Source organism: Phascolarctos cinereus, unplaced genomic scaffold, assembly GCF_003287225.1.
Source record: "Phascolarctos cinereus isolate Bilbo 61053 unplaced genomic scaffold, phaCin_HiC Scaffold_1;HRSCAF=81, whole genome shotgun sequence".
NCBI classification, from domain to species: Eukaryota; Metazoa; Chordata; class Mammalia; order Diprotodontia; family Phascolarctidae; genus Phascolarctos; species Phascolarctos cinereus.
The window spans coordinates 81,542,250-81,569,300 of record NW_027555514.1 but is presented as its reverse complement, the minus strand read 5'-3'; the positions used below and the strand labels follow the sequence as shown (position 1 = coordinate 81,569,300).

Genomic DNA, 27,051 nt, shown 5'->3' with positions numbered 1-27,051 from the left:
ATTGATTAAGTGTCAGGCACTGTGCTAGATAGGCACTGGGGATTCAAAGACAAAAAGAAGAAACAATCCTTGCTTTTAAGGAGACAACATGTACATATAAAAGTAGATACAGAATTTTATATACACGCATATGTATGTGTGTATATACACATGTCACATTATGTGTGTGTGTGTGTGTGTGTGTATGTATAATATGAAATAAATAAATGGTGCTTGAGCTGCTTCCTGAAGGATGTGAAGGCTTCTGTGAGGTAAGAATGACGAGAGAGTATTATTGTAGTTATTATATCTATGGCATTCCTGATTCTGCTTTTTTCATCCTATGTCATTTCATACATATCTTTCGTGTTTCTCTTAATTCCTCATATTTGTCATTTCTTAGTTTATAATAATATTGTCTACTTTCTTACACCACATTGTATTCAGCCATTCCTCCATTAGTGGAATAAAGCTGGAATTTTGGAAACGTTACTCTCTGTGTTACCAGTGTTTTGTTACCATGATATGTGCATCTGTGAATGTTTTGTTAGAAGTCTATGGCTTATGAAACTAAAAGGCAGAATTAAAATAAAAGATGAATTAAAAATAAATTTACCTTATTGTAACAGAGAGAAAAGCAGGAATTGGGGCAAGTTTCTTTACTTGAAGAATTGTAAATTTGAGAAAATTAAAAGTATTTTTTTCAATATCACAGATGCAAAACTCAACTTCAAGAGGTCAATAAATAGGTTCAGGAAGAGTTTAAATGCCTTTATGAATGATAAGTCCATAATGGATTGAGTAGAAAGCTACTGACATGTTTTCCACAAACATTTCCTGATTAGAAACCAAATGCTTGTCAATGAACCATTAGTCTAAGAGGCAGCAGTGTTACAGTTCTCTCTGAAGAGAACTGGGTTTGAATCCCATATCAGCCACTAGGACTTGGGGCCTATCAAACTGAACCTCTCAGAGCCTAAGGTTCTTCATCTGTAAAATGGGGATGATAAAGCATGTGCCTTTTACTTCAAAGTATTGTTGTAAGGAAAGTTCTTTGTAAACCTTAAAGCATGATGGGTTTTACTATTTTTATTTTATCTTCTGTAAATTCCTATATATTAGTTATCTAGTTTTGTTGAATCTTGATGTAACATTTTCCATATCTAACCCTTTCTCTTCATTCACATCATCAGTACCTCACTTCAGACCCTGATCATCTCTTGCGTGAACCACTGTAGTAGCCTTTTAATTGGTTTTCTCCTTTCTGGTCTCTCTCTTATTATCCATTGTTCATAATGTAATCTTAAAGCTCAGGTCTCATAATTTCTCTCCTACCCAAGAATATTCAGTTGCTTCCTATTGCCTCTTGGATAAAACATAAACTCCTCAGGCTTGAATTCACAACCTGTCTTTCAGCTTTCCATAGCCATTTCATGCATTCCACGTTCCAGCCATACTAGCTTATTTCCTGCTTCCTCACATTGGCTTTCAATGTCTCCCTTTTTTGGCTTTACACGAGCTCTCCCTCATGCCTAATGTTCACTCTCTCCTTCACCTTTCTAGGATCTTTAGGTGCTACTTCCCATGGGGGAACTTTTTCTGGTCATCCTCTGCAATGGTTCTGTTGTCTAGAAATGCTGAGTGAGAGAGTTCGAGGTCATCGATTGTCCTTTCTTGACATTCTGTTATTAAGTATGATTAATGCAGTTCTCTCTCCCCTTTTATTGTACTGGTTTGTTTGGTTCTTTTTTTTTCTTCTTCTAGATTCCATTTAAGGTGAAACACAACGGTTGGGTTTGAATACGCTCTGCTGGGCTTTCAGTTAAGCTACAATAGTAGCAGCGCTCAAGATAATAATACTTAAAAAAACTTATTTCATAGAATCACAGACTTAGAGCTAGAAGGGATTTTAGAGGTTTTCTACTCTTAACTCCCTAACTGAGCCCTAGAGAATTGGAATGACTTGTCTGAGGATATACAAGTAAGTGGTAGGACTGGAACCCAAACCTGGTTCCTACTTCCATCCATCGCTCTTTTTGCCGTGCCATGCTCTATGTGTATGCCACAGTGCACATCCTGTCGTAAGGATCCACTTTATACTTAATAGTCTGGGCTCCCTCTGCCTGTCTAGCCACATCTCCTATTACTTAGCACCATCCTTAGCTTGAGGCACACCAATTTCTTCGCTGTACTCCATGTGACTTGTGCATTCCATCCTCCCTCAGATGCCTTTCCTTTCCTTTCTACCTATCTTGGTTCTCCCTGCCCTTTAAATCCTACCACCCCCATGGAAACCTACCCTGACAGCTCCTTTATCAGTAGTGTTCTCTAACATTCTACTCTAACATTACCACTGCCTTCTATCTCTAATTATTCTCCTAATTTCTCAGTTACTTCATGTGTGCATTTCTCATCTCCTCAATTAGAATATATGCTTTCAGAGGGCAAGAATTATGACTTCTCTTTCTCTTGTGTCAGCTATGGTCTCTATTATGTCTTAAAACTTGAAAAGAGCTATGATTTCATCCATGTGGGTACTTCCGCCACTGATGTGTATTGTTACACATACACACACACACACACACACACACCCTTAGTAGGTGGCTCTTTGTGAGCTGCTGTGTCTAGTAGCTGACCTTCTGATTATGAACACTTGAATCACTTAAGTCTTTGGGTGACAGATGCCTTTGTCAGTCCCTTTCAGGGACCACAGTGGGACCTTCCCTGCTTGTTAGGACCTGCCAGATTTTCTGCTGCCTTGCTGTAGCATTTGAGGAGCCATTATTATCTTCACGCCACCAAGAACCACCAGGATAGTATTTTGGTCAAAGAATGACTGTCATTTAATGATTATTTAATATTAAGTGTATGCTCTGTGTAAGGCACTGATGATACAAAAACAGAACCATGCATGCTTACTGAACTGAATTGAAGTAAGCGTATGAACTGTAAAATATTGACAATTATTATCTCAGTGTCTGATCTTGAGAAAATAAATTATTCAACCTTCTTACTCCTTTTTTCTTGAACCTTCAACTGAATCTTGTTTTTATAAACTCTAAAATGATAGCTTTGTTAGGGGACATACTTTGTAGAATAACAAAAAAATTACACATTTTACTCTAGGTAAAACAGTTGCTAAAGCAGTAATGCACACAAGTTCCAGATAATCTTGAGAATAAAATTTTTATTTTAAAGTTATAAAACAGCTTTCATTAATGTGACTGACAATTTAGTAAAACAAAATTTTCAGATGGGTAAGGCATATGGAAACTGTACCTGGATTTTTTTCCCCCTGTCAAGATTAGTAGGTACTTTGGCTAGACATATAACATATAAACTTATGTGTGAGGTTATGTATGTCTGTATCTATGGCTGCACTGTTTGAAAAAAAAAATACCTTCCCAAACACTATAGGAAGCACTGTGTATCAGCTTTGCAGAACTCAGCCTCTTCGACTGAAGTCATCATTGAATGCCTTATTTTGTTATGGAGCAATGATTCCTTTGTCTGCCCTAATATTATTGGATGAAATTTGATAGAGATAAATATAGAGTCTTACGGTTGTGTTCTAAAAATCAACTTCACAAGTACAGAATGGATCATCTATACCATAGGGAGAAGTGTTTCTGAAAAACATCTAGGAGTTTTAATAGATTGCATACTATGAGTCACCAGAATGTTATGGTAGCCAAGACAATGTTAGGTTGCATTAAGAAAGGCAAAGTGTTCTGATATGTTGCTACATTTGAGGGAAAAAAATTGATTAGCTAGAATTAGAATTAGAAAAAAATTGATTGTCTAGAGGAAGGGCACACAGGATGGTGAGGGGCCTTGAGACTGTGCCACATGAGGATCTTACCCTACCTTGAAAACTGAGCCACAGTGTAGCAGAACCACTGACAGTCCCTACTTTGTTGTAAAGGCTTCTAATATGCGTCTATGTGTCTTTTATTTGAAGACTGACATTGTTAAGTGTAGGAAGGTTCATCACCAGAACACTGGGAATCAGGTGTGGATGTTTGTTGGGACAGCAATCACGGAGGCTGTCTGTTGAGGTGTGGAGGACCGCATATGTATGGGTGGAGGGAGAGTCCATACTAATCATGTCAAATATAAGGAATCGCCATAATATTTAAAAGAATAATTGTAGCTTATTTTTGTACTTAAGGCATATGTTCAGTATAATGAAGATAATGTTGAAAGAGATGTTCAAACTGATGAAATAGAAACCCATGAAGTATGGACCCAACATCCTGGTGAAAGTACCATTGTATCGGGAGGTAAGTAATTTTTTAGTTATGTAAAAGCCTTGAGTTATTTCACATTTATTTTTTTAATGTGCCTTTTCCCTCCCTATAATGTATGTCTTTTAGATAGTTATTATGTTGCTGTCATGGAAAATATTCTTTACTGTTTTAAAGGAATAAGTCATGTGTCTACTTTAAGTTATTCATTTAAATTTTGAAAATTTTAATTTTATAAAATATCATGACTATAGTTAAGTAATGTACACATGGCCATTCAAAGTATGTTCTAACAAGGTATTTCCATGCATTTGTAATAAACAATCTTTTCAACTATGAGTCTTTTGTATGATTGTGGCTCTCTCAATTTCAGGCATGATACTTCATGCAGATAGGGTTATATATAGTGTACTTAAAGTGAATGAAGAGTCACAGGATTGACTTTTTATTTGGAGAACAAAATTTTTGTTCAAGTAATGTATGCCCACTGAAACATTTTGAGATCTTCAATGCCTGTGTAGGAAGGACTTCATGCACTGGGCTGTGTTCAAGACAGTAAATAATCATTTTCCCTGGCCAACCTTTTTAAATAGAAGTCAAGTGTAGGCCTTTCGTGAGGTATATATTACATGTACGTACATGCTTACAGTCAACCCAGTACCCCCTCCAAGGCTTTCACAGGAAGTGTCCCAGCTGTCAAAAGGACTTCTCAGCCTCTTCCTGATGGATTTAAGGCTAAGAGGATTTAATAGCACTCTGGGATCAGAGCAACTGTTTAGTACTATTTTAGGTATAGTATGAGTTGAATCTTCCACTCAAATCTTTCTATTATGCATATTTCTGGTATTTAGGTAGGTGACCCTGTGTTCTAGAAAGCAGCTAAGAGAAAGCTCTTGGCAGCTGCTAACAATTTGCAAAGGCTTCAGGTACGAGCTTAATGACGGACCATATATCTGCTGAGGACCAGGCTAGTTAAGTTTAGAGAGACAATCACCGGGTTGATTGTAGGATGAAACATTTTTTGGCAATAGCAACTGTTAAATAGGAGAGGTTGGAAGGATCCAGATTCATAAAATCACAGATCCTTTGAGAATTAATATAAATATAAATTACATAGACTTTTGTGAGCTACCCTGGAACTTATTTATAACGTTGCTTCTGCGTAGTACAAGTTCCCTCCTTCCCTGCCACAAACATTTGTTAAGCATCTACTGTATTGTTAAGCATTGTCATGTATGCAGACCTGAAGAGGATTCAAGCATGGGTTCCATGACAGACTATATGTCTTTTGTCTGAGAACTGGCTTAGCTTAGTCTGGAGAGACTCACCCTCAAATTGGCTGCGGGATAATGAATTTTTTGGCTATGGCAACTCCAAAGACTAACTATCGAGCAGCATAGGGTCTTGATATGCATTGATAGAAAGACCATGCACATTGATAGAGTCCCAGATTCCTGAAGTTCAGAGCATCCCATTAGCTGCTGAAGAAGATGCAGCGTTTAGCTCAGACAATAGTCCTTGCCCTCACAGAGCTTAGAGATGGGCTGGAATTGGGGGTAAGATACAAAATTACATGACTGAAATATACAGCATTTAAAGTGCAGCAGTTGTAAAACAAAGTGCTAATGTGATGTCTGATTGGGTGTCTATCCGCCAGGGGAATCAGAGCCTGTTTCATGGGAAAAGGTAGCATTTACCTTAGAATTTAAAAACTGGGTAGGGATTCAAGAGGTAATGAGGGAGAGATGTTCCAAGCTTTGTAGATACCTCCTGTAGTAAATTTAAAATGGAATCCAATAGGATGCAAATTTGGGGGAGTATATTATGTATAGAAATGGGAGGGTATGAAAAATCATTAATTTCTTGTTCTTATGACTGTAAATGTGTATCTTAGATTTACATAGCTTTTAAAAGCACTTGGCCATATGTTATCTCATTTTATCGTTACATACTCATGTAAAAAAGCAGACCGGTATTATATCTGTTTTGTAGGTGGAGATTTTGAGGCTTTGAGAAGTTGTGACCTGTCCAGGGTCATATGGCTAGTGTGTCAAGGAAATGGAACTAAAATAGCTTAGTGCCCTTCACACTTTGTCATGTTGCCTTCCACAAGCCAACTTAAAAATGAGCTTTTGGAATGCAGCCTAGTCATAAACTGGGTATAGCTATACTCCTTTGTGTCAATTATTTCATTTTCAGTGTTATTTTAAAATAAATCAATCGATATCCATTAAAGCCTCAAGAATTCCTGGCGTTATACTAGGTGCTGATCCTTATTATGCAGGTATAATTGAAATTGCTTACTCACTTTTAATTCCTCAGCATATTCCTGTGAGGGAAGGAAATTATCACTATCTTCCCTTATAAAGATGAAAGCTAATTTCTGAAAGGTAATATACAAACATATAAATTTATGAAAGAGATAAATTAATAGTAACTGTTTTGTAAAAGGAATCACTATAGGCATCTTTAAATAATTAGCTTCCTTAGCACATTTAAAATAGAATTAAATTTACAAAAAATAAATTTTCAGTCATACAAAATAGCACCTCATTTTGATCCTTCCGCTGATTAGCTGTGTGATGACAGGCAAGTCACTTTACTTTCCTTTGTCTTCATTAATTTACTATACCAGTGGATAAATCATACCTGCATTAACTCACACAAGTCTTGTGTGATGATCAAATAAGATAAGCTGTGAAGTGCTATATGCATGCCATCTGTATTATTATTATACTTTAATACTTTAGGGATCTGTAATTTGATACATGTGTTTGTACTCCATGTACTGGTGTATATCACACCCCCAACCCCACCTGTGCCTTAGTATATGGTTTAACAAGTTGCTGTGGCCAGACAAGTTCCCCCAGCGACCTTCTGGTCATGAGCTTCTTTGAATTTAGCTGGACAGCCAGTCAGATGTCAGAGGCACAGTCTGCCACACCAGCCCTGGGGTTACCTTATCTCTATATGGGACATCATCCACCTTAGTCGATAATGATGTTGGTACTCATATGACCAGAGGCATGTATGGAAGAATTAGCATGGAGTGTGTGTATGGAGAGGCAACATTGGGTAGTGGATAGATAACAGCTTCAAAGTCATGAAGACCTATGTGCAAGCCCCACGCCTGAGATCTTCTGGCTTTGTGACCCTGAGCAATTCAGTTATCTCAGAGGTGGGACTTCTAATCTGCACTGATGAGGAAGTTTCCTCACAGGAGCTGCCTGTACCAATGAAATCACAGGTCTGGTTAAAAAAATACATCTGCAGAACCTGAAGTAAAATATGTATAATATGTCATTAGCAGATTTAGAAATTTATGACCTATTTCCTGACAGCTTTTTAGTTACTTTGTTGTTATTGTTGTCATTGTTGTTGTTCAGTTATTTTCAGTTGTGGCTGACTCTCTGTGAACCCGTTTGGAGTTTTTTGGTAAAGACACTAGAGTAGTTTGCCGTTTCCTTCTCCAGCGTATTTGATAGATGAGAAAACTGAGGCAAACAGGGTTAAGTGACCTGCTTAGGGTCACACAGCTAGTAAGTGTCTGAGGCCAGATTTGAGCTAGAGAGGACTCCAGGCCCGGCACTCTGTCCACTGTACTAATCTAGATGCCCAAAATTTTACACACCTTCAAGCTGGAAGTTTTAGTTACTAAAATCTTTTAAATCACAATGTGCCTCTTAAAGATTGTTCTTATCATTTTGTGGTATAGAAATACTAGTAATTATAATAATTGTAATAATAATTAGCATTACCTAATTTTTTTTTCAGGTACTAAAAACAGCAGAGATATATCTGATGGTACATATGTAACAAAGATTGACACACCAAGGTTAGCTAGTTTTCTCCGGGCTGCTTGTCAGGTATAGTCAATGTTCTACAAATGTTTGTGCTTACGGTGTATGGGGAAAGGTTAAATACCTGGGCTGTCTGTGTTGCCTAAGACAAACCTTAAGAAAAATGATGATTAATATAGTATATATTAAATATTTCTGTATATGTGACACCGTTCAAGCTGCTTTACATTTTGTATGTAGTTTACAAGAAAGTAAAATGGCAAAGACACGATCTATTATTATTTGTTTTGTATGTTCTGAAGTTAACATAAACAAAAATGTTATGGTGTATTATTTATAGCTAATAAACATAGCAATGAAAGAAAAATAAGACAGTAATACTTTATTATTTCATGCCTTATAGTTATGGGTATTTGGATAAAGTATGGTGGAGTCTTCCACCAGATCTCACCACACAAAATAAAGTAACAACTAATAGAGCACACTTAACTTCAAGGATCTAGCACCATTGTCATAAAGGGTTTTTTTTTTGTATATTCATTTTTTTTTAGGCAGCTGGGGTTAAGTGACTTGCCCAGGGTCACACAGCTAGTAAGTGTCAGGTGTGTGGTCTGAGGTCGGATTTGAACTCAGGTCCTCCTGACTTCTAGCTGCCCCTTGTATATTCATTTTGAAGATTTTACATGTTTTGATATGTATTTTTTGGTTATACCAGGTCCCATTTAGCTTCTTGGGGAGTTCAGAGAGAAAATTAAATTGAGACTGGGATGAGCAGAAGAAATCAAATGGGTTATAGTAGGATATGAGGGAGAAAGGTGTAGGTGACAAGGTAAAAATGTAACAGGTCATGTTGAAGGTAGAGTATTTGGTCTTACCCCTTTGTTCTTTATCTCCTACATCCATTCCATCACTAAATCATATCAGTTTTTTTTTCCAGATGTCTCTCAGATTCATCCTTTCCTTTTCACTTACCATTTCTCAATTAAATTACTGAATCAGTCTTCTAACAGGACTTTTTGATTCTGAGATTTTTCTTTTCCAATCCATTCTCCTATTGTTGCCAGATTAATATTCCTAAAGCACTGCATGAATGAAAAATGTTAATTGCGCTCATACTATATGCAAAGTACCAGGGATACGATTAGGAAAGCCAGGCTTAGTTTTAGGAAAGCTGCTTTCCGGGAGCTAACATGCTAATGGAGGAGACAACACATATGGGAGGTTTCATCTGCAGGTCAGTAGGAAGGCCCAGGGGTTCTTATGATGCAGCAGTACAGCAGATTATTTAATTATGGTACTTCCTAGCATAAGAATTTATAGTAGGGCCCTGTTATCTACCACCTTAGTTCTCTGTTTAGCTTTCAAGGCCTTCATAATTTGGTCCCACTCTGCTCATCCACCTTATCTCTTTCTACTTGTAATATAATTTTTAGAGGGCACCACTCAGTGAGGAGCATGTTTGAATCCAAGGCAAACCATTCAACATTGCAATGATATAAGTCTATGTTCCAACTGTTCCAAAGAGGCCAAAGTTGATCAGTTCTATGAAGACCTACAATGTCTTCTAGAAATATCATCAGAAAAAGATGTCTCATTTATCATAGGAGATGAGAGTGCTGAAGTAGGAAATCAGAAGATAATTGGAATAACAGGAAAGTTTGGCCGTGTAGTACAGAATGAAGCAGGGCAGAGACAGAGAGTGTTTTGTGAAGATAACGCGCTGGTCATAGCAAACACACTTTTTCAACAGTCCAAAAGGCAATTCTATACATGGACATCACCAGATGGTCAGTATCAAAATCAGATTGATTTCATACCATGCAGCCAAAGAGGGAGAAGCTCCATATAGTCAATTAAAACAAAACCTGGTGCTAACTGTGGTTCAGATCATGAGCTTTTTATTGCAAAATTCAGACTTAATTTGAAGAAAATAGGGAAATCCATCTGTTCATATGTTGTTGTTGTTGTTCAGTTGTTCAGTCGTATCTGACTCTTCTTGACCCCATGGACCACAGCATACCAGACCGTTCTGTCCTCCCCTGTCTCCTGAAGTCTGTTCAAGTTCATATTCATTGCTTCCATGACACCATCTATCCATCTTATCCTTCTCCTTTTGTGTTCATTGTTTCCCAACATCAGTGTCTTTTTCAGTGATCTTGTCTTCTCATTATGTGGTCAGAGTATCTGTCCTTCCAATAAGTAGTCTGAATTGATTTCTTCAGGTGTTGACTAATTTGATTTCCTTGCTGTCCAAAGGACTGTCAGAAGTCTTCTCTGACACCACAGTTTGAAAGCATCTATTCTGCAGTGTTCAACCTTCCTTATAGTCCGACTCTTGTAGCCATACATAGCTACCAGAAAAACCATAGCTTTGACTATCTGGATCTTTGTTAGCAAGGTGATGTCTCTGCTTTTTGGTATGCTGTGCAGATTTGCCATTTCCAAGGAGCAAGGGTCTTTTAATTGCATAATTACAGTTGGCATCTTCAATGGTCTTTGAACCCAAGAATATAAAATCTGACGCCACTTCCATTTCTTGCGTTTATTTAGGATGTTTTTTGTCACTGCATCCTGTACAATATTGCGAAGCTCTATCCATAGTTCTTCAGGTACTCTTATCTATCAGATATAATTCCTTAAATCTTTCATCACTTCAACTGCATATTCATAAAGAATTTTATTTAGGTCATCCCAAGAAAAAGAAGAGCAAAGAAGTAAAATAGCTGTCTGATGAGGCTTTACAAATAGCTGAGGAAAGAAGGAAAGTGAAAGGAAAAAGAGAACTGAATGCAGAATTCCAGAGAATAGCAAGGAGAGATAAGAAGGTTTTTTTGAATGACTAATGCAAACAAATAGAAGAAAACAATAGAATGAGAAAGGTAAGACTTGATCTCTTCAAGAAAATTAGAGATATCAGAGGAACATTTCATGCAAAAATGGACACAATAAAAGACAAATATGGTAGGGACTTAACAGAAGAAGAGACTAGGAAGTGGTAGCTGATTCCAAAGGAAGATGCTGTACACTTCAAGAGAATTGATGGAGTCTTAATATAGATGGAAGCATATTCTTTTTTACCTTATTTTTCTCATGGTTATTTTTTTTTCTTTTGGTTTGTGTTTCTTTCATAACATGACCAATATGGAAAGATGTTTTGCATGAGTGTACATGTATAAATTGCTTACCATTTCAGAGAGGGAGAGAACTTAGAACTCAAAAAAGTTTTTTTAAATGAATATAAAAAAGTGTATTTACATGTAATAAGGAAAAATAAAATATTATTTTAAAAAAAGAAGAGGTAGCAAGAATATGTAGAACTCTACAAGAAAGATCTTAACATCACTGATAACCATGATGGTGTGGTTACTGATCTAGAGCCAGACTTCCTGGAGAGTGAAGTTAGGAAGCATTGCTCTTTAAAATTTTAAAAGACAATGCATTTAAAGTGCTGCACTCAATATGCCAGCTGGTTTGGAAAATACAATAGTGGCCACTGGATTGGAAAAGAGCAGTTTAATATCCCAGTCCTAAAGAAGGGCAATACCAAAGAGTGTTCGAATTACCAAACAATTGCACTCATTTCACATGCCACCAAGGTTATTCTTAAAATTCTATAATCTAGGCTTCGGCAGTATGTGAATTGAGAATTACCAGAATTATAGGTTGGTTTTTGAAGAGGCAGAGGAACTAGAGATCAAATTGCCAACATTCACTGGATTATGGAGAAAGTAAGGGAGTTCTAAAAAAAATAAATCTACTTCTGCTTCATTGACCAAACTAAAGCCTTTGACTGTGTGGATCACAAGAAAATGTAGGAAATCTTCAAAGAGATGGGAGTACCAGATCATTTCGCTTGTCTCTTGAGAAACCTGTGTGCCAGTCAAGAAGCAGTTGTTAGAACTGAATGTGGAACAGCTGATTGTTTAAGATGAGAAAGGCATATAAGAAGCTGTATAGTTGTCACCTTATTTATTTAACTTATATGCAGAGCAGCACATCATGAGAAATGCCAGGCTGGATGAATCAAAAGCTGGAATTAAGGTTGCTGAGAGATCAACAATCTCAGTGATACAGATGATACCACTCTGATGGCAGAAAATGAAGAAGAATTAAGAAGCCCCTTGATAAAGGTGAAAGAGGAGAGTGTTAAAGCTGTTTCAAAGTTTAACATTGAAAACAGCAACTGGTCCCATCACTTCCTGGCAAATAGAGACAAAAAGGAAGCAATGCCAGACTTTATATTTTCGGGCTCAGAAATTCCTGCAGATGGCAACTATGGCCATGAAGTTAAAAGACACTTGTTCCTTGGAAGGAAAGCTATGGCAGATCTGGACCGCATACTGAAAAGCAGAGACATTACCGACAAAGTTCTAGATGTTATGGTTTTTCCAGTAGAAATGTATGGCTGTAAGAGCTGGATTATAAAGAAAGGGGAATGCCACAGAATCAGCGCTTTTGAATTGTGGTGCAGAAGACTTTTGAGAGTCCCTTGGACAATGAGGAGATCAAATCAGTCAATATTTAAAGAAATCAATTCAGACTACTTATTGGAAGGACAGATACTGAAGCTGAAGCTTAAATACTTTGCCACATAACAGGAAGACAAAATTCATTGGAAAAGATCCTGATGTTGGAAAAGATTGAAAGCAAAAGGAGGAGGGGACGGCAGAGGATAAGGTGGATAGATGGTGTCATGGAAGCAATGAACATGAGCTTGGACGGATTTTGGGAGATAGTAGATGATAGAAGGCCTAGTGTGCTGTGATCCATAGGGTCACAAAGAGTTGGACATGACTGAGTGAATGAACACTCCCTTTAACAGCGTAGACCAGCAACTGTTCTGAAGCTTATGGTCTTAGAGAGTTACCTAGGATACTGAGAGTTGTTAAATGTCTGCTGTGTTTTGACCACCATTTTAGGGAATGGTAGAGATACAAATTAAGTCAGACATGGTATCTAGCCACATGGAGCTTAGCTCGTAGACTTACTGTTTCTTCAAAGGAGGACTTTGTTGTATGTTTTTAACCAAAAGATTAAATAAATGAGATGTGGGCCCTAATCACAGAAGCTTATAGTCTCATAGGAGAATAAAACACATATTCTAAAACTATAGTATAACACATGGTAAATGCTTAAGAGGGGTATAACTTAAATGCTCTGGGAGGTCTGAAGAGAGAATGGTCATTTCTCAGTGCATATGATCCATGGAGGCAAATGTGCTGTTGTGGAATGATCACTGATTAATTGTATGTTATTATCACATCTCAACTTTTCTCTTTAAATGATGCCTGTGTATATGATTAAATATCTCTAAAACATTGGTATGAAAATATGGCACTTGTCATATTTAAGATATGAATTATAGAGGGTGCATGATACATATTTTTATACCTTCTACTTCACTTCAGAGCAGACAGGACCCTGTCTCCTCTCTAGCCTTTTCAGACTAGAAATGTTATTTTTAGCAATTCAATAAAATTCCACAAATATTGACTATGTACTACATGGAGAGCCCTGTGTTAGGCATTGGGGACAATATTCAGTTGGAGTAAGATTATTCCTGCTCTTAATGGAGCTAACAGTGAAGTAGGAAGATAAGCCACATAGGGTGATTACTATAATAATATATGACAATACAAGTCAAGCACAATAGAGTGCTACAAAGCAAATGCTGTGTTAATTACAGCACATTCTCCTGTAACAAAATAATTTAAATAGCCTATAATGTTGCAGTCATTTTAAATCAACTTCAACTACTCTCCAGAAATAGCAGAAAATTAACTTTTTAAACTATTGGACTGATTTAACTATTGAAATATGATTTTAACCAACAAATTTTCAGGGTGGAAAAATGTAAAATAATTTTCAAGGAAAAATCAACAAATGTGAAAATTCCATATTTAAAAAACATCATTTTTTGTGTTGGACAGGTGATTGCTGTATTACTTGAGGAAGATCGTGCTGCAACTGAACCCAGTTGGAATCTCAGGTCTCAAGAAAATGCCCTTAATATTAGTGAAAGCTGTGCCCAGATGAACACTAACCTACCATTCCTACAAAGTAAGACTTTATTGTGTGTCCTTCATCTAATAAGCGATATGATCAGTCAGTGATGAATAGTTTAGGTTTGGAGAACAGATGACTTGAGTGGTGCCAGAGGGGGCATTTGATAGCTGGCTTCAAGTATTTGAAAGGCTGTTATATGGAAAAAGGGATTCAGTTTATCCTGAATAGCTCCAGAAGGCAGAACTAATAACAACTGATGAAAGATAGGGTTTTGCTCAGTATGAGGGAGATTTTTATTAACAATTACAGCTGCCCCAGAAGTAAGGTGACAGTTCACCCAAAGCCACAGTCATTTTCAAGCTAAGACTGAGTGACACCTACCTCTTAGGAATGTTACAGAGGGGACACTGAATGTAGACATTCAGTAGTAAGTAAGAGTAGATTATCTCTAAGGTCTTTTATATCACTTGAGATTTTATGATTGTCTGAATCAAGAATGTCCTTTCAGAGACCGAATTGGTCACCAGCATGGCATTAAACTCCAGATTCAACTGAAAGTCTCTGAAGCATTGGTTTTCTGTAGCCTTCTATATATTTGTGAAACCTAGATCTACAACAGCTGCTAGCAGTGTGCCAAATTGTCATTACAAAACATGAAAAACTTGTTTATAGCAATATGATATTCAAATGTAAAGTGCTTTGCAGGCTTTAAAATGCTCTATTAATTAGATTAGGTAAAACATTTATTAAGCAGTTTAGGCATGATGCAAAATAAAAATGTGGATTATGTTATTTTTCTTATTATACAGAATTGATGTTCATAAACAGAAGAAATGTTTTAAGAAAGCCCTAATTTCACAGGGAAATTTGTAGAATTATTAGATTGGGGATCATCTGAAACAGTCCTTTCATTTTACAGATTAGGAAACTGAGACCCAGGTGTGAAGTGAAGTGAAGTGCCATTGCTATAGAGATAATTCAGAGCAGATATAAGATTGGAGCCCAAATCTGACTGTTCCTCAAGCACTCCTTTTGTACCACTTGTACCACATCATACCACGCAATCTTTCATGTCACCTGATGTCTCTTTCAGTTCTACTACGCTAAGATTCTGTGAAAGGACAGTACCTCACACGATGGCTTGTCTGTGTATTTTTGGGAAACTAATGAAGTTTCTCTTTTTGAACAGAGATTTCAGACCAACTGAAGTGATAGTTCTATTAAGTTTTATTTCATGATTGAACCTGTTTGAATGTAAATGTCTTCTGCATAAGGATTATTTTGGTTTGCTCTTTTTATCCCCAGTGCCTACCCAAGTACCTTGCATATAGTTAATGCCTTAGTAGTTAGTTTATTGAATTGATTTGGAGTGAACATAATGGAAAAAACCCAGAATGTTTATTCAGCCATACTTATATAGCCGCAATTACACCATAAACATTGAACTTTTCACCGTTTTGATATTTTAAGTTAGCTTTGATTAAATAGGGATTTTATTTCAGCAACCTACTTTTCACTTGAATGAAATTTTTCCTTCATTTCTTCCCTAGATCGAAAAGTGTCCTCTTTACATGTTTCTGAAATTCAGAGACAAACTTTAGTTTCTGTTCATGAGTTACCTGAAAAGCCGTTCTCTGATATACTGGATAAAAGATATATTCTCTGTGTATGGGACATTTGGCAGCCTTCCAGCCCTCAGAAAATTTTAATCTGTGAATCAAAGGTACAGTTAAGGGTTGATCTTTTCAGTCTGGGAACTGTGTACTTATCAGCCAAAAGGATGAACATGGAGGGCTTTGTAATTCATTGAGTTGGACATGGATTGATGAGAAAGGGGAGCAGAAAAGAAAGAAAAAATCATGGGAATAAAGTGCATCAGAGAGTATTTTAAAAAGTGAAAGGAGAGGGTAAGAAAAAGTTTGTGTTTTTTGTTAGACACTGAGATATAAAAGATGGTTTCAGTGCCCCACTGATTGTCTGCTTCATAAACTTATAAGTGAAGTAGAATGATAGTTTCCCTACTCAGTGGTTCAGTTCGGGAAAACCAACTTTGTTCTATTATTGGAGGAAGTGGTTGTCTGAAGGTAGTTCCTATGGTCAAGGAAGATTATTTGAAAAGCTTGAACTTCGCGCTTGAGAAAAACATTTTTCAAACTGACTATGGTCTTAGAACCATCTATTGTATTCTTTTATTTGGTTTGGACTATGGCTACTCTATATGTTGTTAATATCTTTAGACCTTTTGGAAATTAAAAAAAACTGGAGTGTTTCTGCTACTATTGCAATTAAGAGGTTATGGATTTTCCCTTGAAGATTATTATCTTAAGAATTTTTTTGCCTACCTCTTGATAGAGATTTGCTTTGAAGATCCTCAGGATACAGTTTAAGGCATACTTTTCAAGAGTCAGTCAGTCAAGAAACATTTATTAAGCACCTACTATGTGCCAGACACTGTAGTGGTGCTGAAAATACTAAGAAAGGCAAAAGGCAATCCCTGTTGTCAGTGGGCTCACTGTCTAATAGGGGAGACCGTATACAAACAGCTATGTATAAACAAGCTGCGTGTGGGATAAACTGGAGATAATCAACAGAGGGGAGAATTAGTAATTAAGATTAAGGGGATCAGGAAAGGTTTCCTGTAGAAGGTGGAAAATTTAGCTGTTACTTGAAGGAAGCCAGAGAAGCCAGGAGGCAGAGTTGAGGTGGAGAGCATTCTAAACATGGAGGATAACCATTGAAAGTGTCTAGAGTTAGAAGATAAAGAGTTTTCTGCAAGGAATAGCAAAGAGGCCAGTGTTTGGTTTGCAGAGTATGGAAGGGGGTGGAAATATAAGCTATAAGAAGATTAGAAATGTGTGTGTGGGGGTAGGTTTTGAAGGACTTACTTACTGTTTCTCAAGATTTGGGTTGAGAAAAGGGAAATTTTAAAATTATTTTGCTCCTTCTTTCCCTTTTCTTCCAAACTAGAGCTCCTGCCTAAGAATAATTTATTTAGTAATTAGTTGTCAAGGATTGAAAATATATTCTGTAATACAAACACTTACTATAAATAAAATGGTGGGAGTGGGAAAAGGAAAGTCAAGTAAGTCAGTTATGTAGGAAGAGGCTACTGCAAAAGTTTCTGCAGCTCAGCAAAAAACAAGGTTATGTTTTCTTTGTAGTTTTAGGACAGTTCAATTATTGTAGTTTCTTTTCTTGGTTTTCTTGAAAGGTCATGTGCTGCTGTTTTAGCCCTTTTAAAGCAATTTTACTATTTGCTGGAACAATCCATGGCTCAGTAGTTTTGTGGGATCTACGAGAGGACTCCAGGATGCATCACTACGTAAAATTAAAAGATTGTGTTTGGACATTCAGAACAGCAACATTTTCTACTGGTCAGTAGTTTCGATTTTCTTTTCAAGAAATGGTATACACACACACACATATACATAAACATATATACACATAATATCGTTCTATTATATACTATCATTATACTATTGTAGTGTATATGCTATTGTCAGTATACTATTATACTATCATTATACTGTTACTATAGTTTATATGTGTATATATACTATATATGATATATATTTTTTAAGTTAACTTATTTACCAGTGTTCAGTCAAATCTGCTTACAAATTATGTCTTAGAATGTGTGGAAGTAACTTGGGATTCTAAGAGGTGGAGATGAGAACAGAGTACCTTTCAGGCATGGATGAAAGCATGGAGATAGGAAATGGAATGTCATCTGGGATAAGCAGCAAAAAGGACAGTTTATCTGGACTGAAGAGTTTGTGAAGAAGAGTATATAGTGTATAATAGTGCTGGGAAAGTATGTTGAAGTTAGGTTGTAAAAATATATTTTTAAAAACAAATTAAGTCTAGCTGAGTATTGATTTCATCTGATGATCATTAAGTAGAGTATGCCTTTGGTGACGTGTTTAGTCATTCCCAACTCCTTAGCAATACCCTTAGAACTCTGAGGAGAGATGCAGTGGCTTCCCTCTGGAGACTCCCCTGCCAGTGTAAATGTGAGTTGGGAGAATATTTCAGAAACCTGGTGACACATGGATGATGACTCAGCAAAAGAAACTGAATTACAGGGCTTGATAGATGAGCCAAGAACCATTCAGAAGGACAGGGTTGTCTCCTTTCCCAAACCACCTTGTATTCATTTTGTATATATTATGTGTATATATGTATAATGTTTATATCTATATATCTACACACATAGTATATATATATATATATATATATACACACATATTAAACAAATATATGCTCTAGATAGCATATGTACATATATTATCTAGAGATTATATATATTCATGTTGTCTCACCCATTAGAATTTAAGTTCCTAGAGGGCAGGGACTTATTTCGCTTTTGTACTTGAATCTCCAAGGCTTGGCGCAGTGCCTGACACACTGTAAGTGCTTAATAAATGTTGTATTGAGTGATGCCGGTGAAGCACATGAGCATCACTGTTGCTATATGACTGGCTTACCTCTTCTTTCTGACATACATACCGATTGAATAAACTCAACATTAGCAATTTTAAGACACTTAGACATGTCAAAGGACTCTAGAATATCATTATGAACATTTATTATGATGGTAAAGTATTGTGGCTATAGAAGGCCAGGAGATTTGACTTTCCTGCTCTCAGCTTGTGCCTTTATCATTTGTCTCTTTGGCCCAGTGCGAAAAAGAATTCCAGTTACTTTAGGGTTGTATGGATTCTTTGTAAATGGCCATTTACTGTATTTTCTCTTGTGTCCAATATTCACCAGAGGCTGGATTGTCGCAGTTTCAGGTTTTATGCAGAAATAGAACTTTTCACATATCTCTCTCCCGGAACAACAGTCACTAAGGGATTTACTCCTTAGGCTTCAGCTTCACTGGGAAGAAATCGGGCTCAAAATAACATTGTAAAGTGACCTCTACTAACTCTTTTGAAATTTCTATCTATTTTCTTTGTCCAGGAAAAAAAATTTTTGTAGTCTTTACGCAGTGAAATTGATGTCTGGGTGTGAATAATGTATTTCACTCTTTTCTGCTCATTAAATGATAACTAGTTAATTGTCATAAATGATGCTTACTGAGTTGCTTTCATTTGGGGGACAAAAATTATCCGTCTTTAAAAAAATTTTCCAATTTTTTCCTTCCTGAGTTTTAGTGGTTATTCTCTTTGTTTCTAATGGAACTTGAAAGTAATATGTCTCTGTTTACTTGCTGCTTGATTTTCCACATCATTAATAATTCAGCATTATAGATTGAGTCTTAATGTTGCATTAATACTGTTTATGTGCAACTGCTGTTGTAGCCAAGTGTAATACAGGTAGTTTAATTATAAAAGGAGTCTTGGTTATATTTTAAATGTGATTATTTGTAAAAATATAATCACTTAAAACAATGTAATCATTTAAATATAGTACAAAAGCATAGTTCTTTATTTATTGGGAATATAGTAATTTGTGAGATTTTTTTCTTCCTGTTTTTAGTAAATATGCATCTTTGTTAGGTATTCAGATGCCTGATAAATCTGATGATTGTATAAAAGAAGCTTGCTATATCACTACACACTGAATGTATGCTGCAGAACTGTGCTATAGATGAGGCTAAGCTCTACAGAAGTACTTCTAGTTAATTAATTAGATCTTCTAATTAATTAATTAGATCAATTAATCCATTCTCTAATGAATCCATCTCACATGAGTTTCAAGGGAGACCTGAGTTATTCCATATTCACAACTGGAACAGATTCTAATACAGTAAATTTCCAGTCCATATACAGTGTATCCCAAAAGTCTTGCTGCAGTTTTAAGCTTTGATAAGCTTGTATGTCAGCCTTATTTAAAAAGTATATTAAAACTACTAGTTTTATGATTATATCTGTTTACATTGTTCAAATACATTGGTTTGTTTAACATTTTTTTCTAGAACCGTCATCTTATCCTCCACCCTCTCTCTGTCACTATGCTCAGTGACTGTTATTCATCTTTCTTCTAAAAGAAAGTTAGTTGAGTTCCTTGAACTCATTTCCTGTAATCAACAATTCCACTCTGCTTCAGGTGCCAACTAGGGTGATTAACTTTCAACTTCACCCTTATTTGAAATTGCCATACATTCAGGATAATCAGCTCTGAAATGCTCCTCTCACATCACAGTCTCTTGTCCTGCCTCTTCCAGTTCCTTATTCCTATGCCTGTTTTTTTACCTCATTATGACCTTTAAATTTCCTTGATTTTTCCATATTGTCCCGTTTTCTCAGTGTTATTTTGGCTTTATTTCCTTTTCTACTCTGCTTTGACTCAGTGGCCAACCATTTTAATATTGCTGTGCTTTCCATACTTGAATTCCTTGTCTCCTTGACCTTTTGTTCTTTTTGACCTTAAAACTTTGAACACTGAATAAATTCACCCTCTTCTCAGCTTCTGAGCAGCTAAAAGCTTTTGGAGGAAATAATAAAACACTGCACACTAGGCCCACTGTAAATTTATGCTATGTAATATAAACTGGTTTGCATGACAGTCCTGTTATTTATCTCTGGTGATTTCACATTCACCACAAACAGCTCTTTAAAAACATTTAAAATGCAAGCTCCCTTGTAAGTTTCCTGAGAACCTTGTTTCTGCATCACATGTATGTTTGCATCTATAGGCCCTAGGGTGGTGCCTTGCCTATTATAGTAGGCATTTAATAAATGTTTTCCAAATTGAATAAAAAAGTTGTCTCAAGTGAACTTGTGCTTGATAACTTTACTAAATTTTTCACATTCTCTAGAAGTTTATAAACGTTAAGTATTAAATTGGTTTGATCAATACAGCTTTGAGCAACATAGGTGAAAATAATGGTATAATTAGATTGGTGGAGAGAAAATGTGGGAAATTATTAATCCAATGGAATTGAATGAAATAATATTTTGCTAAAAGGAAATGGGAATTAGGGAAGTGTATACATGTATCACTAAATCAAGCAAGCAAGCATTCATTACAGCTAGGTGGTTCAGTGGTTAGAGTTCTGGACTCGGAGCCAGGGAGAGCAGAGTTAAAAATCCTGCCTCAGATGCCTACTAGCTGTGAGACCTTGGGCAACTCACTTAACCTGTCTCAGCCTCATTTTCTTAGCACCTTCATAGGGTTGTTGTGAAGATTAGACAACATGTAAAGTGCTTTGCAAACCTTAAAATGCTGTGTTAATGCTAGATATTCTTCACTGTGATAGATGCTGGGGATACAAAGACAAAAACAGTAGTGTCTGGCCTCAAGAAGCTTACATTTTATCAGGGAAACCACTTCTCTGTATATAAGTAAATGCCCACCATATAAAAAAATAAATAAAAAGTAATTTTAGGAGAAAAGGCCCAATGTAGGAAGGGGTACTTGAGCAAAAGTTGGAAGAACATTGGAGATTTGAAGAAGTAGAGGTGAAGAGTTAATGCATTTTAGGCATGGGAGACACTCTGTGAAGAGGCATCAGGATAGCGGGTGGAATGTCAGACATGAGAACACCACATAGCCCAGTTTGACTGGGTTATTGAATGGGAGTAATGTGTATTAAGACAGGAGAGGCAAGCTGGAGCCAGTTGTGAAAGGCGTTAAATTCCAAAGGAAGGAGTTTGTATTTTATCCTTACATAGCCCCTCGAGTTTTTAGAACAGCAGGATGACATATTCAGACCCATCCTTTAGGAATATCATTATTTGTAGTTGTATGGAGAATGAATTGGGGTAGGGAGAGACTTGATCTGGTAAAGCAACCGGGCAGTAGTCCAGGCAGGAGGACTTGAGTTACATGATGAAAAAATACTATCCACATCCAGAGAGAACTGATGAACTCCAAGTTCAGATTGAAGTATAATATTTTCTCTCTCTCTTTTGCAATGTGGTTAATATGCCTGATTTCACAGGCATAATTGATATCATTTGCTTAACTTCTCAGTGGGTGTGGCAAAGATGGAAGGGAAGGAGAGAATTTGGAAAGCCTTTTAAAAAGAAAAGAATGCTAAAAATAAATTAAAAAATATTTTTAAAAGAGGACTTGAGCCTAGTAGAGGAAAATATGGAAGTTAAGAATGTGTGGATTTTGAGGGCAAGATAGTGATTTCTGTTTTGGTTATGTTGTTTGAGGTGCCCGTGGAACTTGCACTTGAAAGTGTCCAGATGACCATTGGTGAAGTGAATCTGGAGTTAAGATGAGAGACCAGGGTTATAGAAATAGATTTAGGAATCATTTGATTAGGGCAAATAATTGAACCAGTGGGAGTTGGTAAGATCCCTTAGAGACTGGAGAGTTAGCCCACGATAGAGCATTGTGGTATGTTCACATGTGTGAGTGGAACATGGATGATGACCCAGCAAAAGAGACTGAGAAGGAACAACCAGAGAAGTCAGAAGGGAATGAAGAAGCAGTGTCATGAGAACTCAGAAAGGAGAGAGTTTCCAAAAGGAGAGGGTGGTCCATATTATAAAACATTATGGAGAGGACAAGAAAGCTGAGAACTTAGAAAAGGCCTTTAGATTTGGCAGTTAAGGAGGTAGGTCAGAAGATTTAAATCAGAGTGGGAAAACAGAAAAGAAAAGGTTTGGAAAAGCCACTGCGTAATAGAAAGAGTTGGTTGGGAAAGAATAAAAGATTCCCATAGTGCAGTGAAGATCAAGTTGAGATTAGATGAATTATATTTTCATTGGATCCAGTAAACATGGTTGTAGGTCTTAGATCAGGACAGTTCAGCAGTATGTGGGCAGGAGTAGATGTGGTGGGTGTTAGGAATAATCCACGGCTGGAGATTTAATGTGAGTGTTAATATGACAAAGATGAGAGGGATACTAGAGGAGCAGACAGTATAAAGCTGAGTTGGTCAAAGACTGTAAATATCAAGACTGGGAAGCCATAGCATCAAATGTAACACTTGTAAGATTTTTATGATGTAAATTGTGACCTTTTTACAGATTTTAGGAATAAATTATTTTCCATTTTTATACTATAATGTGAATGCAAATGTGAAGGTTCAAAAAAGTGCAGTGGCTTTTGTTTTGTTTTTAAAACAATAGATGGTGTTCTTACTATAGTAAACCACAGAAGTCCCGTTCAATCAATAGAACCAGTTTCAACATGTCTACAGAAAACAGAACTTTGTGCTTTCACCTTTCTCTAATCAAGAAGGTATGTGATTTATAATTCTCAGATAAACATTAAATACATTTTTATTTATAAATAATTGATAATTCATGTTTCTTTTCGGGGGTTTTACTTAGAAATATCCAGTTTGTCATTCCACATTGCTTCATTGGATGAAAATGGAATTCTTAATATATGGGTGAGTAAACTACATGAAAAAAATTTATATTTGCCTTCAATGAAGAAGCATTTTAGATCATTGAAATGAGCAGTTACCTTGTGTGTGTGTGTGTGTGTGTGTGTGTGTGTGTGTGTTTTAAAGCCTACAACTTAAAAAACATAACCCTACCCTATTGGTCTTGTTAGGTCTTTCCTTTTGTATAGTACATTTTATGCAACATTCTCTGGGCATTTCCTTGGCAAATACTATTTACTCATCCTTCTTGTCTTCCTCCTCCTTTTACTCCTTCTGCTGCTATTTCTACTGCTGCTGCTGCTGCTACTACTACTACTACTACTACTACTACTACTACTACTACTACTATTTAGTGTTATATACATTAAAACAGTAAGGTTCCTGAAATTGTAAGAAGCATTATAGAGGATCAAAGGCCATGTGAGTCATTGATAAATGATACCAATACAGTTTCTGTCTCTGAACTCTGAAGTTTTGGGCCTTTGTGATTATGAATAATATGAACGGAAATAGGAAAATGTGGCTGATGAACAGGGAGGAAAGTTTGAGGTTTCCCTGGCATCTCAAATTGGAAATATCCATCCTAAAGTTGCAAGTCCTTTGGAAATCAGGAATTAAGGTTAATCTACATAGAAGTGATAATTGAAGCCGTGGAAATAAATGAGCCTACAGAGGGAGAGAATGTAGAGAGTGAAGAGAGCAATAAAGTAGAATGAGTAATAATAATAATAGCTGGCATTTATGTAGCACTTTTAGATTTGTAAAGCACTTTATATATGTCAACTCAAGTTAAGAATGTTATATTGAGTTTAATAATTATAGTTTTTCTCCCAGTGTTTTTGTCACTGTTGAATGTTAGCCAAAGCAACTTGGTGTAGTCAAGTTTTGCTTAGATTGTTTTATAATTATTATTGATCATGAATTATTGATCATGAATTTTCTAATTTTAGGTGGTGGTTGAACTACCAAAAGTGGATTTTGCAGGTTCCCAAAGTGATCTAGGTAACTACAAAATATAAAAGGAACAAGTGTGGTTGTGAATGCTTAAAAAAAATCCTACAAGAAAAATGAAAAAGTTTTGAGTTATTTTGAAACAATTCTAGGGGAACACGCCATTGTAACACATTAAAGCTAAGTAATTAAAAAGTTTAAAAATATTTTACTGTATTATATCGAGTTACTGTAAGTATATTATTTGAATAACACTTTTGTTAAGCTAATGTGATCAAGGAATGAGCCACTAGTTTGTACAGTGGTAGAGTGCTGGACTGGGAGTCAGGAAGACCTGAGTTCAAAATCCCACATCAGTTGTTTCCTTAGCTATGTGACCCAAGGCAAGTCACTTAAACTTTTTCAGTTTCTTCATCTATAAAATGGGTTTAATAATAATATCTACCTCACAGGCTTGTTGTGAGGGTAAAATTATATATAATATATGTAATGAGCTATGCAAATTTCAAAGCACTTTATAAAATGCTAGTTATTATTATGAATTTACTTTTTAGTTAACAGAGCAATAACCAATCCTATTTGTCCCTATTGTTATAAAAACAGTATTTAGTAGTATTTTCCTAAGGTAAGGGAGATATGTACTTTAGTTATATATACTTCTGTTAGCCAGAAAACTACATTTTTTCCTTAATTGAAAATGAAAAAGAATCCTGTGCTTGTAACTGCAAAGCAGGAGTTTCAGAACTTTATTTTTATTTAGAACTTTATTTTCAAATACATTTTCATGACATTTACTATTTTTAGTTTCCCTAAACAAAAAGTCAGAGCCATTAAATATGTTAGATCAAATGCAAAAGTTTTTGCAAAATTTGTAAGCACAGTAGTTTTTTCTCTCCTTGCCTACAACTATCACCGTGGTGAAAATACCATGTATTTGTTTTTAAGTAGTTAAAGGTAGTTAGCTAGAGTTCTACTGAATATAGAGTTTGGATTAAATCTTGACTTTTCTAGACAAAGTAAATATGAAATCATTTAGAATCTTAACTGGCAACCTAAAGTAAGAAAGTAACAGTAAACTAAAGCATACTAAAGGCTAAAAGCTGTTATGTTATCTCAAAGTGATTTTGACCAATACTATCTGCTCTCCATTTCTTAGCTTATTCTTTACTTTGTGGCTTATAGTTCCAACATGAATCTGAAATAATGAAGCATCCAGGTGCATTTTCAACAAAGGATAATATTTATAGTAAAAAATTTCCCAAATTTCGGACTCCATTTCTTCATTTAATCTTATTTACTTCATGTAAGCATCTAATTATCAATAAGAAACTGTAGTTTAATAGTAATGACTTAGATCTGCCAGATATTGCTAGAAAGTGCAGTTATCCAATCCATATCTCAACTTTGCCCATCATGTTTTCGATATATCATGGGTTGGCATAAAAAATTAAATGGGAATTCTTTGGCAGTTGTGCAGAAACCGTGCAGAAAGAGTTTGGAAATGCAGAAATGCATAAAACGTATGTATAGGATTGTATAATAGCAACATATTTTATCTTTTAATACCATAATAATTCAGACTTCTCCTGTACAAAGGGAGGGCCAAAAAATTTTACACAGATTTTCCAGATCATGGGGGTGCCCTCTAAACCCCTGTGATTGTGGAAGGGATAACTCTACTGATGAAGATTACAGAGTCTTGATCTGGAGGCTAAAGACGTTAGAGAAACAGATGTTATTTTCATTACTGGTAACCACTGAAGTCAAGAAGTTCAGAAGTGAATAGTATTAGTAATGCTGAAGCTTAGAATGAACTAGCAGAGAAAGAATGAGCTGGCAGAGAAAGCTAATGGCAGCAATAAGGGGTGTTTTGGTTGTTGTTGGCCATATTGGGGAACAGAGGAAGGCATCAGGCCAGTGCTTAGGGTAGACGGAACAAGAATCATTGGCGGCAGAGAGGAGGCAGACTTACCTTATTTTGCTTCTGTTTTCTCTGCCGTGGGTGATCTTTGGACCGGAAAGGAGAGAACAAAGCTAGTGAGCAGGAAGTTGATACCCAAGATAGATAAGGAGATAGTAAGAGATATTGCCTAGTTGGCCTTGATGATCATAGTTAAGTCACCAGGCCCAGATGAACTTCGTCATAGGTTACTGAAAACATTAATTGATGTGACTGCCGTACTTCCATCAGTAGTCTCTGAAAGATCAGGGAGAATGTGAAAGGTGCTACAGGATTGGAGAAGGGCAAATTCCCAGTTGTCAAAACATGAAGGGAAAAAAGTCTTCACACTATAACAGTGAGTTGACTCTGATTCCTGAAAAAATTCTAGAATATGTTATTAAATGAATGGTTAATAAACACCTCATAAAGGAAGTGGTAATCACAGAGCAGGAGAATGGCTTCATGAAGAGCGGGTCATGTTGCACTAACACTTTTTTATTTTTTTGACAAAGTTTGAAAATCAGGAGAATGCTCTACTATTTCTTGCGGAAATGATGGAGAGATGTGGGCTAGAAGATATGTAAGATGGGATTCACAACTGATAGAATGGCCAGACCCAAAGACTAGCCACAAATTAATTGATTGAACTTCTCCAGTGGATGTTCTGGTATTCTGTGCTTGGCTGTATGCAGTTTAACATTTTTATCAAAGATGTAGCCTTGGAAGGGACCTTTGAGATTGTGATAAGAGCAGTATAAGCTTTACATAGGCCAGGTTGGTTTCCCTAGGGCAAGGAGGCCATCCCTTTGGATTTGGTTGGTCCTTTTG

General features: G+C 36.2%; 1 protein-coding gene across 1 annotated transcript in view; it reads left to right on the top strand.

Moving 5' to 3' along the window:
• The window catches only part of DYNC2I1 (dynein 2 intermediate chain 1), an 84,107-nt gene that overhangs the window by 40,662 nt on the left and 16,394 nt on the right, over positions 1–27,051 (top strand). Inside the window, 9 exon segments of the mRNA XM_020990347.2 lie at positions 4,151–4,262; positions 8,001–8,092; positions 13,957–14,086; positions 15,583–15,755; positions 17,244–17,406; positions 23,068–23,128; positions 23,130–23,179; positions 23,272–23,333; positions 24,281–24,332. Coding sequence (XP_020846006.1) covers positions 4,151–4,262; positions 8,001–8,092; positions 13,957–14,086; positions 15,583–15,755; positions 17,244–17,406; positions 23,068–23,128; positions 23,130–23,179; positions 23,272–23,333; positions 24,281–24,332 — 895 coding nt within the window.